Raw genomic sequence first — 15,753 nt, forward strand, 5'->3', positions numbered from 1 at the left:
GGAAGCAAAGGAAACGTGCTCCTGGTCATAAGAAGAAATGATTTTTTTTTTCTTTAGTGAAAAATAGAAAATCTGCACATGGGGAACTTGGGAAAATTAGAATTAGAATTAGAAAATTAGAACCCCTAAATTACATGTTTGGGGTTCAATTAGAACCCCTAATTACATGTTTGGGGTTCAAGCTCCGGTGTCACAGTTTCTAGCAAAGTGCACAGAAAACTGAGCTGATCTGAGGTTTCCAAAGCAACAGTGAGCGCCTGCCCAAGTCTGTGAGGGTGCTTCCAAAGGTCTGTGGAAAACACAGGAAAACAGGACTTCTCATCACTTGGCACAATTTTTTAAAAGATTTCTTCATTTTTATTACAGCCAGATATACACAGAGGAGGAGAGACAGAGAGGAAGATCTTCAGTCCGATGATTCACTCCCCAAGTGAGCTGCAACGGGCCGATGCGTGCTGATCTGAAGCCGGGAACCTGGAACCTCTTCCGGGTCTCCCACACATGGGTGCAGGGTCCCAAAACTTTGGGCCCTCCTCGACTGCTTTCCCAGGCCACAAGCAGGGAGCTGGATGGGAAGTGGAGCTGCCGGGATTAGAGCCGGAGCCCCTATGGGATCCCGGGGCTTTCAAGGCGAGGACTTTAGCCACTAGGCCACACCGCCGGGCCCACTTGGCACATTTTCTCCTAATTAAATATTATGCATGTAAGATAGATCTAGCAATATCACACAATGTGAGATTCACAACAAACATCATAAAGTGAGGGGAGAAGGACGTGCTATTTTTTATAAGGTGTAAGCCAATGAAGACAACATTCATAATTAGCTGAATAGTACCAAACAACATGGCATACATACTTTCTGTGTCTGGGTTATTCATTTAGTATAATAACATGCACGTTTTGTCCATTTCGTTGCAAATGTCAAAAATGTTGGTGCTTTATTGACGGTTGGATAGTATTCCTTCATGTAGATGCTCCACTTTTTTTTTTTTTGCATTCATCCATTTATGACGATGCAAATTGGTGCTTTTTGTTTGTCTGCTTTTGCTGTTGTAAGTTAGGCTTCAAGGAGCCTGGGAATGCAATTTTCTCTTTCTGGTATTGCCCTGGTATCTTTTGGATATGTTCGGCAATGTGGGATACCTGGCTGTAAACAGCTGTATTTTCAGATTTCTTTCGTAAGGATCTCATCACTGTCTTCCACCATGGTTGTATTAACTTGCGTTCAGAAGCACAGTGGCTGACGGTTCCCTTTTCCCCACGTCCTCACCTCACCAGCATTTGTTCTAACTTGACAGCAGTTGCATCTTCCTGATGGATAGTACTTTATTAATTTTGTTTTCATGTGTCTGATTGGCCTTTTGTATTTCTTTTGAAAAATGTTCAGACCTTCTCTGTATTGCTTAATTATGTTTCTTATTTATTGATGAATTTTGGAGTATTTATATATTTTATTATCTTTCATCATATTCGTAATTTGCAAATGCTTTCTCGTTCTGTAGATTGTATCTTCATCGTGTTGATTTTTTCCTTTGCTATGCAGGACCTTTTTCGTTTGAAATAATCTCATTTGTCTGTTTTTGCTTTTACTCTCTGTGATTGGAGAATCTTATTCAGGAAAATCTTTGCTTTTATCAGTGTCTTAGAGTGCTTTCCTTTAGAGGTCTCACGGTTTCAGGTATGGCCTTTAGATCTTTGAAATATTCTGAGTTGCTTTAGGCATAGCATGTACAATAGTGGTCTCATCTTCAACCTGCTTATGCAGAAATCCAATTTTCCAGTCAGTACTTACGGAAGACATTGTCCTTTGTCAGGAAGTGCCTTCAGCATGTGTGTTAAAGGTAAGCTGATGGAAAATGCGCTGGCTTGTTTGTGGGCTTTGTGTTTGGTTTCATCACTCTGCCTACAACCATGCTAGTATCATGCTGTCTTGGTTCCAACAGCCTTGTAGCAGGTCTTACAGACTGGTAATGGGATGCCTCTGGGTTTTTTTTTTTTTTATTATTATTTCCCGCAAAATTGTTTTGGCTGTTCTGGAGATGTCTGTTTTTCCATATGAATTTTAGGGGTTTGTTTGTTGTTGTTGCTGGTTTTCCTTAATCCTGTGAAGAAAGTCGTTGGTGTGTTGACAGGCAGTGCGCTGAATCTTTAAATCACTTTAGGCAGCCTGGATGATTTAACAACAGTTTCCCTTTCACTCCATGAGCATGAGAGGCCTTTCCATTTTTGTGTATTTTTTTTTAACATTTCTTCCATGTGTTTTGTAATCTTCTTTGTGGAGAACTTTCACAGCCAAGACATTTATTTCCTTTTCTACCTATTGTGAAGGAGATTACTCCCACCCGTAAGACCTTTTTCAGCAAGATAACAGAGGTGTACTTGTTGTGTGTTTGCTTTCCATCCTGCAGGATTCCTGAATTCTCTTATTAGTTCTAATAGTCTCGTGGCGGAGCCTGTCTGTAGAATTACATCACCTACACAAAGGGATAACTTGACTTCCTCCTTCCCTCTTTGTGTGCTTCTAAGTCCTTCTTGGACCGATGGCTCCAGATAAAACTCCCAGAACAATATTGAAGGTGAGTGCTGAGAGTGGGCTTGCTCGTCTGCTTCCAGACCTCAGTGGAAATGCTGCTACCTTCGGTCCACTCAGTACAATGCTGGCTGTGGGCTCGTCATACATAATCTGTATTGTGTTAAGGAATGCTCCCTTCAAATATTATTTATTGTTCTTTTGATTTGAAAAACACATTCGGAGAGAGATTGAGAGAGAGCGAGAGAAAAAAAAGTTCTTCTATTCATTGATTCATTCCCCAAACGGCAGAGCTGATCAAGGCTGGGAGCCAGGAGCTTCTTCCCAGTCTCTCAAATAGGTGCAAGGACCCAAGGACTTGAGCAACCTTCCTCCACTTTCCCAGGTTGAAAGTGGGAATCTGGATTGGAAGTGGAGCAGCTGAGACATGAACAGGTGCCCATATGGAATGCCAGCACTGGCAGGTGGAGGATTAGCCTGTTGAGTCATGGCACTGGCCCCAGTATATTCTTTCTCCACCTAATTTGTTTCAGGTTTTTAAAAGGAGTGGAATTTGTGGTTTAGCAAATGTTTTCTCTGAATCGATTGAGATGATCAGATGGCTTTTATCCTGCACTCTGTTGATGGCAGCATCCATGCTTCCTTGGGAAAAAGTGCAGTTGGTCACAGTGAAACATCTTTCTGATGCATTGGATTTGATTTGTCAGATTCTGTTTGGGATTTCAGCATCTATATTCAGCATAAATACTGATCTACGGTTTTTATTTTTAGGGTAGTCTTGTCTGGCTTTCAAATTAAGGCCGTGTGACCTCATAGGAGGAGTTTGGTTGGTTTTCCTTCGTTTTCATCATTCCAAACCATTTGAGAAGGATCTGTGTTAGCGCTTCCTTACAAGTTTGATAGAATTCATCGGTGAAACCATTTGGTCCCAGGTTTTCCATTGTTGTGAGACTATTAATGATTCAACTTCATCATGGACTATTGGTCTTACCTGGTTTTATGTGCCTTCACAACTTAGTTTACATAAGTTGCATGTCCAGAAATTCATCTGTTTCTGACTTATTGGCATATAATTATACTCAGCAGTTCTTAAATGGGGTGTGTGTGTGTGTGTGTTTCTGCAGTATCAATGTTATGTCTTCCTTTTAGTTTCTGACATAATTGATTTAAATAGTCTCTTTTTTCTTGGCTAATTTGTCTGACAGTTGATCAGTCTTGCTTAACTTTTCAGAGAACCAATTCTTCATTTAATTAATCTTTTATGGTTACTAAACTTCTGATTTTTCTCCAATTTTTATTCTTTTCCTGCTACTAATTTGTATTTGGTTTATTCTTCATTAAGTGTACTATTGGTTAATTATTTTATGCCCTTCCATTTCTTTTTTCTGTTGATGTAGGAACTTATTTATAAACTTTCCCATTAGCACTTCTTTTGCTGTATCATACATTAGCCACGTGATGTTCACATGTTCGCTTCTTTCAGCAAATTTTTTTAATTTCCCTTTTGATTTCTTTAGTGGCTCATTGTTCAGTCTTTGCGTGTTTGTCTAATTCCCTGATTTTTCTTTAGTTGGTAATATCCAGCTCTACCTCACTGTACTCAGAAAAGAGAACATCATATGATTTCAACTTTTTTTTTGAAAAGAAGTTTTGTTATAACTCTGTGTTAAGTCTATGGAATGTACCATGTGTAGAATGTAAATTATACAGATATAGAATGAATGGTCTGTTGATTACGTCCATTTCATCTACAGTGTAGATTAACTTTATTTTTGTTGCTTTATCCAGTTATCTGTTCATTTAATGAATCAGGAATATTGAAGTCTTCCAATAACAGTGCATTGGAATTCATACTTCCTTTTAAATTAAGTAATATTTCTTCTATAAAACTGGGGGTTCCAGCATTAGGTGTATGCACATGTATGATGATCATGTCTTTTTTTCAGTGACTGATTATTTGACCCTTATATAGTGATCTTGTTTCTTAGCAGCGTTGTCTGAGTGTATATTTTGTCTAGTGTAAGTATATCTACTCTTGCTCACTTTTGATTTCCGTTTGCATGGAAAATCTTTTCCATCTTGTCACTTTCAACCTGTGCCTTTGCAGGTGAAGTAACTTTCTTATAGGTAGTAGGTTATTGGGTCTTTTTAAAAATCCATTCAGTCAACCTGTAACCTTCAATTGGGAAATTTAATCATTTTCATTTAAAATGTTGATTGATAAGTGATATTTCTTATTGTGTTATTCTTACTTAAAAATTTATGTTGTTCAATTTGAATATCTTTTATTCTTTTTCTAGTAGTTTCCATAATTCTTTTCTAATGAAGGTTACTTTTCTTTGTGCCTCTGCATGCTACATCCCTAATATGATTTATAAAGCTGGTTATATGGTGGTAAATTCCTTCAGTTTTTACTTGCCTTGGGAAGTATTCCACCTTCATTTATGAAAAAAATGATTCCACCAGGTAAAAGATTCTGGGATGGACATCATTTTTTTCAGGACTTAGACTATCTCTAGCTGATCTTTCAATGTGACCAGATAGTTCAAAAATAAAATGTCCCCTGCGTGTTCTCCATTTTGAAAGTTTGTCTGCAGCGATGAGATGCTTGGCTGATCATGTCCCTTTGGGATCCTTCGAAGTGTTTGTATTTGGATGCTGCATCTTTTTCCAAATTTGGGGATTTTTCCGCCACTGAAAAAACTTTCTCAGCCGTTCCTTGTGTCTGTTCGTTTGGAGACTCTCACAACTTGAATGTTGGTTTGTTTGATGGTATCCCAGAGACACTGGACTCTGTTTACATTCTTCTCAGCTCTTTTTCTTTTGTTTTTCTGGCCCAACTGAGATATTTCAAAGACCTGTCTTCATGATAAGATATTCTGTCTCTGCAGGATCTAGTCTGTCATTGTGGTTTGAGGCTGTATTTTATATTTGCTTCACGTCTTTTATTTCTGTTTGCTTCTCAGTATTTTTCTCTTTGCTAAGTTACTCATTCATATCAAGCATTGGTTTCCTAAGTTCATTTAGTTGTCCATCCTCTTCTATCTTTGTCAGGCATTTCATCAATATCTCGTTTCGTGGTCTGAATTCAAAGCATGAACGTGTCCTTTGGGGGCATAATATTGCTTTGTTTTATTCGTATTTTTCATGTTCCTATGATGCCCTAGGGGAGTCTGGGGAATTGGCTGTTTCTGTCCCTTGTGGAGGATGGCTTTAGTGGCTTGAAGGTAGCTTCCTGAAGATACACCTTTAGATATGGATTTCCAGAGACATTTGGCTTGGGTTCTGGTTGTATTCTTCCTTTACTTATTTTTCTCGTAGTCCCAGCAGTGGCTCTAGGGATCTGGGATATTCTTGAGACCTCCTGAGGTTGCTGTGATCCCTGTCACACAAGGATGTGTCTCTCAAAGCTGGGACTGGAGTTAGGATCCCCTCAGTTGATGGGAGCAGGTCCTGCTGGTGCCACAAGGGGACCTGAGGCACAGGCTCCCACATGCTATACCAGGAGCCAGAGATCAGTTTCCAATTTTGGAGCCGACTTGACTCAAGACTCCTAACCACTGCTGGACTCAGGGCCCCAAGAGTAGTTCTAGTGCTTAAGCGGAGAAAACAAGTCCCTGAGATGCTGTCTGAGTGAATCCTTTGGCCTTAGGACAATGCAGCAAGCATCTGCAGACCCCTCTCAGTGAGCCTTGTGCTCAGCTGGGCAGGGTGCAGGGACCCCAGGTGAGAACCATGAGCAAGCAGCAGCACACTAGCCTTCTAAAGGTATAGACACCTGGCATCTTCTGAGAGGGATTGGAGCCCTGGTGTTGGACCTGGGCAGGGTGCATAAACCCAGAACCAGAGCTCCCAGCAAAGGAGCTGGCTCACAAGACAGCAGCAGCCCAGGAAACCTAAGCCAGAGCCCTGAATGACATGTTGTGTGCTCTGCTGGCAGGGACACAGAAAGCCCATGTCAAATCTAAGGCTGCTTAGGACCAGCAAATCCAGGGGCTGTATGTGGGGAAGGAGAGCCCAGGAAGGGTGGGGTCCAGAAGCCATGCTGAAAACTTTGGAACAAATACATATCGCTTGGACTGGCATTGTGGAATAGCAGGTAAACTGCCACCCACAATGCCAGCGTCCTATATGGACACCTATTCGAGTCCCAGCTGCTCCACTTTGGTCCTGCTGATGCGCTCGGGAAAGCAGCACAAGATGGCCCAAGTGTTTGGATCCCTGTCACCCACATGGAAGACCTAAAGAAGCTCCTGGCTCCTGACTTCCTCCTGGTCCAGCTCTGGGAATTTGGGAAATTAACCAATGGATGGAATATCTCTCTAGCTTCCTCTTTCTCTCCATCTGTGGAACTCGGCCTTTCAAATACATTAATAAATTTTAAAAATTGAAATCCATGCATACATCTTCAAAAAGTTGATGAAAGCTAGTATTACAGGATCAAAAACTGTGAATTTCAAAGATCTGGCAAACAACAAAGATAGAATGATCTTGTATCTATATTTTCCATGAAATCTTTCAAGTGCCTTTATACTCACAAGAGGTCAAATGAGGAAACAACGCCAAAGGTACTTTATAAAGTGCAAAGTATTGTAAATGCAAGTGTAATGTTTTCTTTTTGTGCCTGTTTTGTCTCATCTCGGAATCACACTCACTCTGTTATTGTCCAAGATGCCAAGAAAAGTCACTCTCAGAGAAACGAGGAAAACAGATGGAGACAGAAAGAGGGAGGACTAGAAGCCAACAGGGAAGGAAGGGGTCAAGGAGGGAGAAGGGAAGGAAAGGGAATGGCAGGCAGGGGGTTAAAGCTTAGTTAATGAGCATGACCAAGAGCCCCTGTCCCAGCCATCCTTACCTTCCCTGACCACGGCTTCTGTTGTTCTTGTCGGGGCACCTTACTATTTACCCTTAATCTCAACACCTGGAGGTGACAAAGTAGCTGACAAAGGCAATCTTACAAAGCCATCCAAGCACTGAGGTGGTTGTTTCAGGGAAGGGCAAAGGTGACTGTGTGGGTGCACCCATGTGCACATGTATGTGCAAGTGTGTTGTGTAAGTGCATGTATGCCCATGAGCACCTGTGCACACACCTCTGTAAGCACGCACATGTACGTGCATGTGGGTGCATGTGTGTATATGCATGAGTGTTCGCATGTGAGGCGACGTATGTGCATACCTGTGTTGCCCTTATGTATGAGCATGTGTATTCATGTATGTGCACCTTTGTGTCATGCACACATGTGTGTGAACCTGTGTATGTGTGCGTGCATGTGTGTTTGTGCCTCTCTGCGTTCATGCACACATGTGTGTGAACTTCTGTGTGTGTAGCTGCACGTGTGTGATTGTGTGTGTTTCTGTGCTGGTGAAGCTCAGGTGCCTGGTCATCAAGGTGGGGATCAGAAGAGAAGATGAAGGAGGTTTGCTAGGTCCCCTGAAGCATTCCTGGCGATCCACACCAACAGCACCTTTCCATCAAAGCCTCCTCAGTGGAGATGTCATGGCAGCAGGGCTGAACACTACACAGCTGTTGTTTCTCTGGGCGACACCTTCACGTGAGAATGGGAAGGGCCATGGTTTTAGGACCTTGCACGAAGCTGGGTCCAGGAGATGCTTCATATTTTTCCAGTACCAACCCCTTACCCCACAACCACCACTAGCAATGTGTTCACTTGCTATCTGCTCTCAATGTCTGTATCAGAAAACATACCACAGACCCTAGCACCCCCTTCTTCTCTCTGACTTCTGCTGTCCTGCAGATGGAAAGATAACCCCGCACTGCCTGCAGGGCTGATCTATGATGGCGTTTCCAGAGAGCCCTTACAGTATTCCGGAGGGAGCGCAGCTCAGAGCACCGTGCTACATGCCTTTGATGAGTTCTTGGGTGTTCACCATAGCCAGGAAAATGGTAAGCTACTTGATTTTCTTTTTTTTGCTTTTGCTTCCCCCCCCCCTTTTTTTCTCTTAAAGAGCAGAGGAAGGGAAAACCAGAGTGGCATTTCTAACCAAATGGTCAGATCGAGTCTTATGTAAAATGTTGTGAAGTCTCTACTTCCTTTAATCAGTCAGGAAGCTGTAGGTATGTCATGTGTGACTGGGTCGGGTCCACTAGTATATAATCTCAGTGGGTGTTAGGTTGCATTTCCACACCTGAATTCTCAACTATTGGCTGATGTGGGATGGGATTCCACGACACTAGATCTGTTATCTGAAATGGAAATGAGATCTGGAGTTGAAGCCTGGGAAGGTATGTTATATGTCATTGAGCCTGACTCTGGACTGCCTTGGGTCTCGCCTTGTCAGATGAAGCCCATCCCATCAACGATATAGACTACAGGGAAATCCTCTTGGACCAGACAAGGAGTTTGTCATTTCAGAGGCATGGAATTGGTCAACCTGAAAGCAAAGCTTTCACAGATGCGAAACAATTGAAAAAAAAAAAAGGAATCTCCTATTATGAAGTTTTCCAGTTGAATTAGGAAAAAAATGACTGGGACGTCATGTTAGAGTGTTCCGTGTCACCCACAAAAGGCCATTCTCTAGAACTGTGATAATTTTTCATGGATTTGTACTTTTGTTGATGTTAGTAGTTGATGTGCCATGAACAGTGGATTGTCTAACAACATCTGTTCTTTTTAAATGATTTGGCTTCCCAAGGCTGTTATGAAATGGCTGTGCATAATTTGTCTCTCTGCTGTTTTACACCCTATAACTTCCCTCCTCCTTAGCGCAAAGCAAAGTGCTTAGGAAATAAAATTCACCAGAACACTTAGCCTATCAGTTCAAAATCCATGTCTTATATTTGTGAATGCCTCTCCCAGTGGATAACAACTGGTAATGTGGCCCACCTTTGGTGGATGGTAATTATTTACACACTGGTTGGTGGATCTGGTTCCAACTCAGTTACCTGAGGTGTGCTTACTTCTTGTAACGTCCATGATCAATGATGATTACTCAAGTTGAATATCTGCAGTTTGCAAGCGAGAGGACACTAGCAACTGTGTCTGGTGCCTACCTGGCTATGAAAACAGGTAGGTTGCCCTGCATTTCCGTGTGCAGCTCTGACACTGCTCTGGCCTCTTTCAGCTGACTTCCTGTCTAGGATGAGAGACTACATGCCTCCTTCCCATAAGACCTTCCTGGAAGATATTCGCTCAGCTCCTTCCCTGAGGGACTACATCCTGTCCTCCGGCCACGGACCCCTGCGGACAGTCTATAATCAGTGTCTGGAAGCCCTGGCAGATCTGCGTAGCTATCACATTACCATAGTGACCAAATACTTCGTCACAGCAGCAAGGAAGGCCAAGAGCACAGGGCTGAACCACCTCCCTGAACCACCGCGGGCTTTGGAAGACAGGGGCACAGGAGGAACTGCAGTGATGAGCTTCCTGAAAAGTGTCAGAAACAGGACCTTGCAGATGATCCTCCAGCCCAGTGACTGAGCACCCACCTGCTCCCCAGCCTTGCAGGGCCCCTGGTGGAGGACAAGTTCCTGTTCTCCATTCTCAAGAGTTTGCACCACACAGAACATCCCCCTCCCGGCGCCCTGTCCCCATCAGTGCTTTACAGCGGGTAGCCTGGATGGTTCCCTGTTGAGAACCCTGAAGGGTAGGAGAGGTGGCCCATCCTCTGCCAAACCACAGAAACTGAAACTTCACCAGCCAAATAAAACCACCAATAGACATATTGCTTCTTCATTTCATTCACAAAGCAAATTTACTCAGCAATCTGGTGAATTCCTAGAGCACAGAGCAGATTTCTGCCCCTCATCCAGTGCTCTTCCCCCGAACAGGCTGGGATTCATGGCAGAAGGATGACAATGTGGAGGAAGGAGGATGTGGTCAATGCAGGCTTGAAAATCGCCTGCGCAAAAGAAATGTCCGTGATGGGGGAAGAGATGAGACTTTTCCACCTGGTAGACAGACTTGCAAAGTCTATGTTAACTCCTCTGTTTTGAGAAGAACCATTCTTTCTCCTTACACTGAAAAATCTGTCATTGCAAAATGAGCTAAGTGACTTTTTGAAAGTAAATACGTCAGATTGGAAGGGGTCAGGGATAGTCAATCCTCATGTTTAGTGTGTAGATAAGTGCAACTGTTATTATTGACTTAGTTTCTAGATCAAGATCTCACTCAGTCTGACAATACAAAACCAGAAATGTTGAGCCACACGAATTTCGAGTAAATTCTGTTCATTTGGAATTGCCTTCCTCCATGCACACAGAAATGGACTGGAATAGCATTTAAATGGCAGTGGCCTACCCAGTGTGACAGTGTCAGGGAGAGGCTCCTGACCACTGAGAAGGCTCTGCCCAAGCTGGTCTCTGTTAAGGAGTCCCATGGACATTGGTCATGTTGGACATCCGACATGCCCTCTCCTGCCCGAAGAAGACTTTGAGGGTCAGACATGGGTTAGGATGCCAAGATTTTTCATGGGTTGAATTCCAAGTCCGACTCCTGATTCCAACCTCAAGCACTTGCAGACTCTGGTAGACAAATGGCTCAAGAAGCTGGGTTTGGCTAGTTATGCCAGAGACCTGGATTGAGTTTCCTGGTATTGACCCTGACCCAAACTCTACATTGTGAACCTTTGGGGAGTAAACCAACACATAAGAGACCTCTTTCTCTTTCTGTCTCTCACCCTTTCAGATACAGAGATGTTTTTCAGTCCTCAGGGTCACACCATGACACTTGGGAAAATACGTTATTCCTTCTTATACTTCCCAGGAGTATTTGGATATCACAGGACTAGCTCTTGGCATCTGCCCAAGATCCATCGATATCACAATTGTTTCCACCCTCCAGTGCCAATGGGAGCAGGAGAAGTCTGACTGTCGTCACCTCTCAGGGCCCTTGACAGGAAGACATAAGCCAGTAACTTTCCCTTGGGTATTGGATGGCCTCTCGGTGTCCCTTATATCCAGGGTTTGATCTGACAAGTGCGTGGACATAGGCATGACAGAGCAAGTGCTTCTCATTAGCACCAGTGTTCCCTTCATCTGTCTGTGCTCTTTCTCCTGTAGCCAAAGAGAAGCATCTTCTGGAGTCTGAATGAATCAAGGAAAAACACTGCACGTGGTAATGTCTCCTTGACATTGATTACAAGAGGGCTTCAGCTCCAAATGATGTGGGATAAGCAAGTAGCTACGATAGAGTAGCTACAGGCCATACCGCCCTTCAGTCCATATCATCCTATCCACCCACCTGTCCTCCAGTGACTTCCCAGGAGATACTTCCCTTCACCTAAGATCTGGGGGTCATATCTCATGACTCCCCTTTCTGGTCAGGGAACCTGAGAAGAGAAAAGGGCTCTTTCTCTCTTTCCACGGGCACACTTGGTCTCTCTGCCCCCTCTATCCATAGGCATGACCCACGTGTATCTGATTTACTCACCTTCTCAAAAAAAAAAAAAAACTTTACACTTCATAGGTTGTTTTTTTTTTGCCTGAACTTAGAATGCTTTTCTAAGTAAGAGGTTAGAGCCTCCAACAGAGATTCTAGACCCAACCCAGTCCTAGCCCACTACCAAGACTTAGGTTGTCATATCTCAAAGCATCTGCTCACACCATATGCTGTCTTTGTCTTCTGTTTGAAAAACCCACTTTGAATTTGAAAAAAAAAAAAAGTGAGCATGGATGTGAGGCTCACTCTTAAAGTTGCCCTTGTGGCCTGCCTGGGCTGTGTGTGTGTGTGATGTAGGTCACCCAGGGCAGCCGACTGGCAGGAGGAAAGGAGGAGTATGTCGGTTGATGCTTCAACACTTTGTCTCTTGCTGTTCACAACCTTCGCACGAGGCCCTAGGTGTGAGTTCTGGCTTCCCACTTTGTTTTGTTGTCACAGTATGGCTTTTGATCGATTTCAGAAAATAGCTAATCCTCAGCTTCCTTTCTCTTACAAAACCAGGATGATCCGATGGGTAACAAGGAAATAAAATGACAGAAGGATGGTATCTGGCACACAGATTTCATGACTTAGCAGTACAGCCCAGGGTGGGATTCAGAGCATGGCACAGATCAAGACGTTCCCCAGACCTTTTGAGCTCACAGTCTGCAAGATAAAATAGCAATAATGATGCTGATTTGCCCTCTGAGGATGCTGGAAGAGGAAAGCGAGGAGTCCGCAGGTTGGAGTCCAGCTTTGTCACCTGCTCTGCCTACAGGCTTGTTGCTGAGGCTTTTGGAGCCACACTTCACTTGCTCACAAACAAGGGATCTTGCAGTTGCTGGAGAGAGCTAACATGGAGCAGGTGGTGAAACACGGCTGCTCTGCTGCTGCTCTTTCATCCTTGAACTTGAGAGAACCATTTTTAGGAGCTCCTAAGGGAGAGTGGCCCCAGGAGTCTGCCTCTCTGTGCTTGATGCAGAAACCAGATAACAAGATCCCCATGCAGGCAGAATCTGGATTATTTATTGAAACTATGTAGGTATTATGTGGTGAGCAATGACAAGAATCTTTGCAAACTCTGGAATGCCACAGCTCCTTCAGGCTTTGTCCCGCAGAGCAGCAGGATTAACGCAGAATCATCTTAAGCGGTTTACCTTGCACAGATTCAAGCCTTCTCAGAGACACCACAAAGCCTGACACATAATTTTCCACAGATGTTGGTTAAGTGGAAAACCAGACAGATCAAACAGTGTGGGAAGAGAGAAAGACCATGCCTTTTTTGTTCCCTTCAAAACATGTTTTTTGCTGTTTGTTGTCACTAGCCTTATACACGGGATGGAATACATGCAAATTTGTGGAGGGCTTTTGTATTTTAATGTTTGTGTTTTTAAATTTTAACCGTTTCAATATAATTAAATACAGTATGCAATTCCAAGAATATGACGATATTTCCTTTCTCCCCCCTCTCTTCTCTCTCAACTTACTCCCTCTCCCATTCCCCCTTCTCTCCTTCACTTTAGAGAGAACAAAGCTTTAAAGGTTTATTAACTTTAATTGGAAAGGCAGATCAGGTTTATGGAGAGAAGGAGAAACAGAAACAGCTTCTATCCCCTGGTTCACTCCCCAAATGACTCTAGCAGCCAGAGCTGAGCTGATCCAAAGCCAGGAGCCAGGAACTTCTTTCAGGTCTCCCAGGTGGCTGCAGCACCCCAAGGCTTTGGGCCATCCTCTACTGCTTTCCCAGCCATAAGTAGAAAGCTGGATAATAAGAGGAGCAGCTGAGACGTGAACAAGCACCCACATGGGATCTCAAGGGTGAGGATTTATCCATTGAACCGTTATTCTTGGCCTGAGCTAACAAAGTTTTAATTTTCATTGTTGGCAGGGGCTTAAAGTTCAAGCAAACAAAGAGTTCAACAAGTAAAAAGTAAAAACAAAACAAAACAAAACAAAAAAACCCACATAGCTTAGTGTAACTGTAGGCAACAGCTATAAGCAACAATCCAATGGAAAAATGACTGTATACACATGACTCACGTATTATGAATTTCAAAGTAATCCCAGATTATGAAAACTACAGTGGAATAGCATTCTTAGCCATTAATTTAAGCAAGGTGGAAAACAGGGTTTGACAAAAACCATTGCAAATGACAGTTTCTATTGTCTTTTCTCATGAGCTAGCGTGAGCCAGTAAACCTAGCTCTTGGATAAACGCAGCTGTGAAGTCCTCCATGACTTGGGTATGATGGTAAAAGCAAAGTTTCCAGCACATGAAAGACAAGATCTCCAGGGACAAAAGCAGTGCCCCTCAGTGAGGAAATGACTAACTGTGGAAATCGTGTCTTCTGTGTCGTGTGTGCATGCGTGGAGCCACAGGAGCAACAGTGTGTCGTGTGTGCATGCGTGGAGCCACAGGAGCAACAGTATCAGTTCTCAGTGTGTTGTTCGGGGCAGATATTTATTTGTAATGCAGGCTGTTGACTTGGCTTCATATTTCTGAGTGATGGTGATCTCATTTGTAAATGGTTTTCCTGGAAAATAAAGCTAATTACATTGTGGGACAGGAAGGCCTAGTAACCTAGAGCTGTGATGATACTCTCTGTTCCTTGATCTGGATAAAGTTTAACAGACCTTCAGAAAATGGTCCCAGCCTTACTGCTGTGGGTGAGCAGCATGCCTGTTTTTGTCCTATGTTAGTGGAAGGCTGGGAAGGGATTCCTGCTGGCTTGGCCAGGAGCTTCTGAGAGGAAAAGGGTCAGGTCCTGGACAGCCTGGCTTCGTTTACAACCAGAGGGTATCCACGTAAGGAGAGCTGTGCAGAAAGATAATGCTGTGCTTTAGCGAAAATAAACACTCAGAGGTCTGAGGTTGGCATTGTGGGGTACATATTGACCTTCGAATGAGATGCCAAGATTCACCTTTGCCCTGGCTGCCCACGCATCTAACCACTGCTGGTAGGAAACCCTGATCCCTTTTCTTCAGTGGAGATACAAAGAGAGAGAGAGAGAAAGAATGAGAGCAGCTGACATCCCCAAATGCCTGTGATGGCTGGGGCTTTGGCAGCCAGTAACTGACTCCCAGTCCTCTGCATGGGTGATGGAGACACAGCACTTTGAGCCATGGCCTGATGCCTTGCAGGGTCTGCGTGAGCAAACAGATAGAGGCGGGAACCAGAATCGAGGCTCTCTACTGTGGAACCTAGGCATGTTAACCACCCAACACTCATCCCTGACTCCTTTCAGTCTTAGTCTAACGTTCAACTGAGGCTAGCTGTAGTTAAAATTGAGGATGATTTTCAAGACAAGCGAGCAAGGACATTGACGGAACTGCCATTGGGCAGCATAGCTCATACATGACAGTTACTATGTGGCCCCTGGGCCACAGCAATGGGTGGACAGGACCCCCTTCAACTAAACATGGATACTGCTTACACAAGTGAAGTCATCACAGGGAAGCCACATCACAGCCTGAAACTTGCTGTTGTTGTCTCCACTGAAAGCAGAGCTAAAATTGAAGTTGAACTAACCAAGAAAGAAAGAAGAGAGGTAGACAGGAGGAGAGGGGAATTAAAGGGTGGAGAGAGGCATGGTGGGATGGAGAAGGGAGATACCTACAAAGATTAGGTCCCATTCAACTGAAGATCTGGAATATAGAACCTTGTATACCCTCAGGTGCCTTATGCCTCCCACAGCAGTCCCTTGTGTTTACTGAGTCTTGCCTTGCGTTTTCTAGTGTCCAGATGTCCTATTTGCTTTGCTAATGAAAGAAGTATTCTTTTCTTCTCTCTACCTGACAGTACACTTAATAAGGATGTTGGATATTGGCTATCCTACTTCCTACAGT

General features: G+C 43.6%; 1 protein-coding gene across 1 annotated transcript in view; it reads left to right on the plus strand.

The window, feature by feature from the left end:
* The window catches only part of IDO2 (indoleamine 2,3-dioxygenase 2), a 65,581-nt gene extending 55,524 nt beyond the window's left edge, over positions 1-10,057 (plus strand). The window contains exons 9-10 of the mRNA XM_004592750.4: positions 8,287-8,435; positions 9,614-10,057. Coding sequence (XP_004592807.2) covers positions 8,287-8,435; positions 9,614-9,969 — 505 coding nt within the window. The 3' untranslated portion in view covers positions 9,970-10,057. The remainder of the gene's footprint in view (positions 1-8,286; positions 8,436-9,613) is intronic.
* Positions 10,058-15,753: the final 5,696 nt, after the last annotated feature.

The sequence above is a fragment of the Ochotona princeps genome, chromosome 11 (assembly GCF_030435755.1).
Source record: "Ochotona princeps isolate mOchPri1 chromosome 11, mOchPri1.hap1, whole genome shotgun sequence".
Classification (NCBI taxonomy): domain Eukaryota; kingdom Metazoa; phylum Chordata; class Mammalia; order Lagomorpha; family Ochotonidae; genus Ochotona; species Ochotona princeps.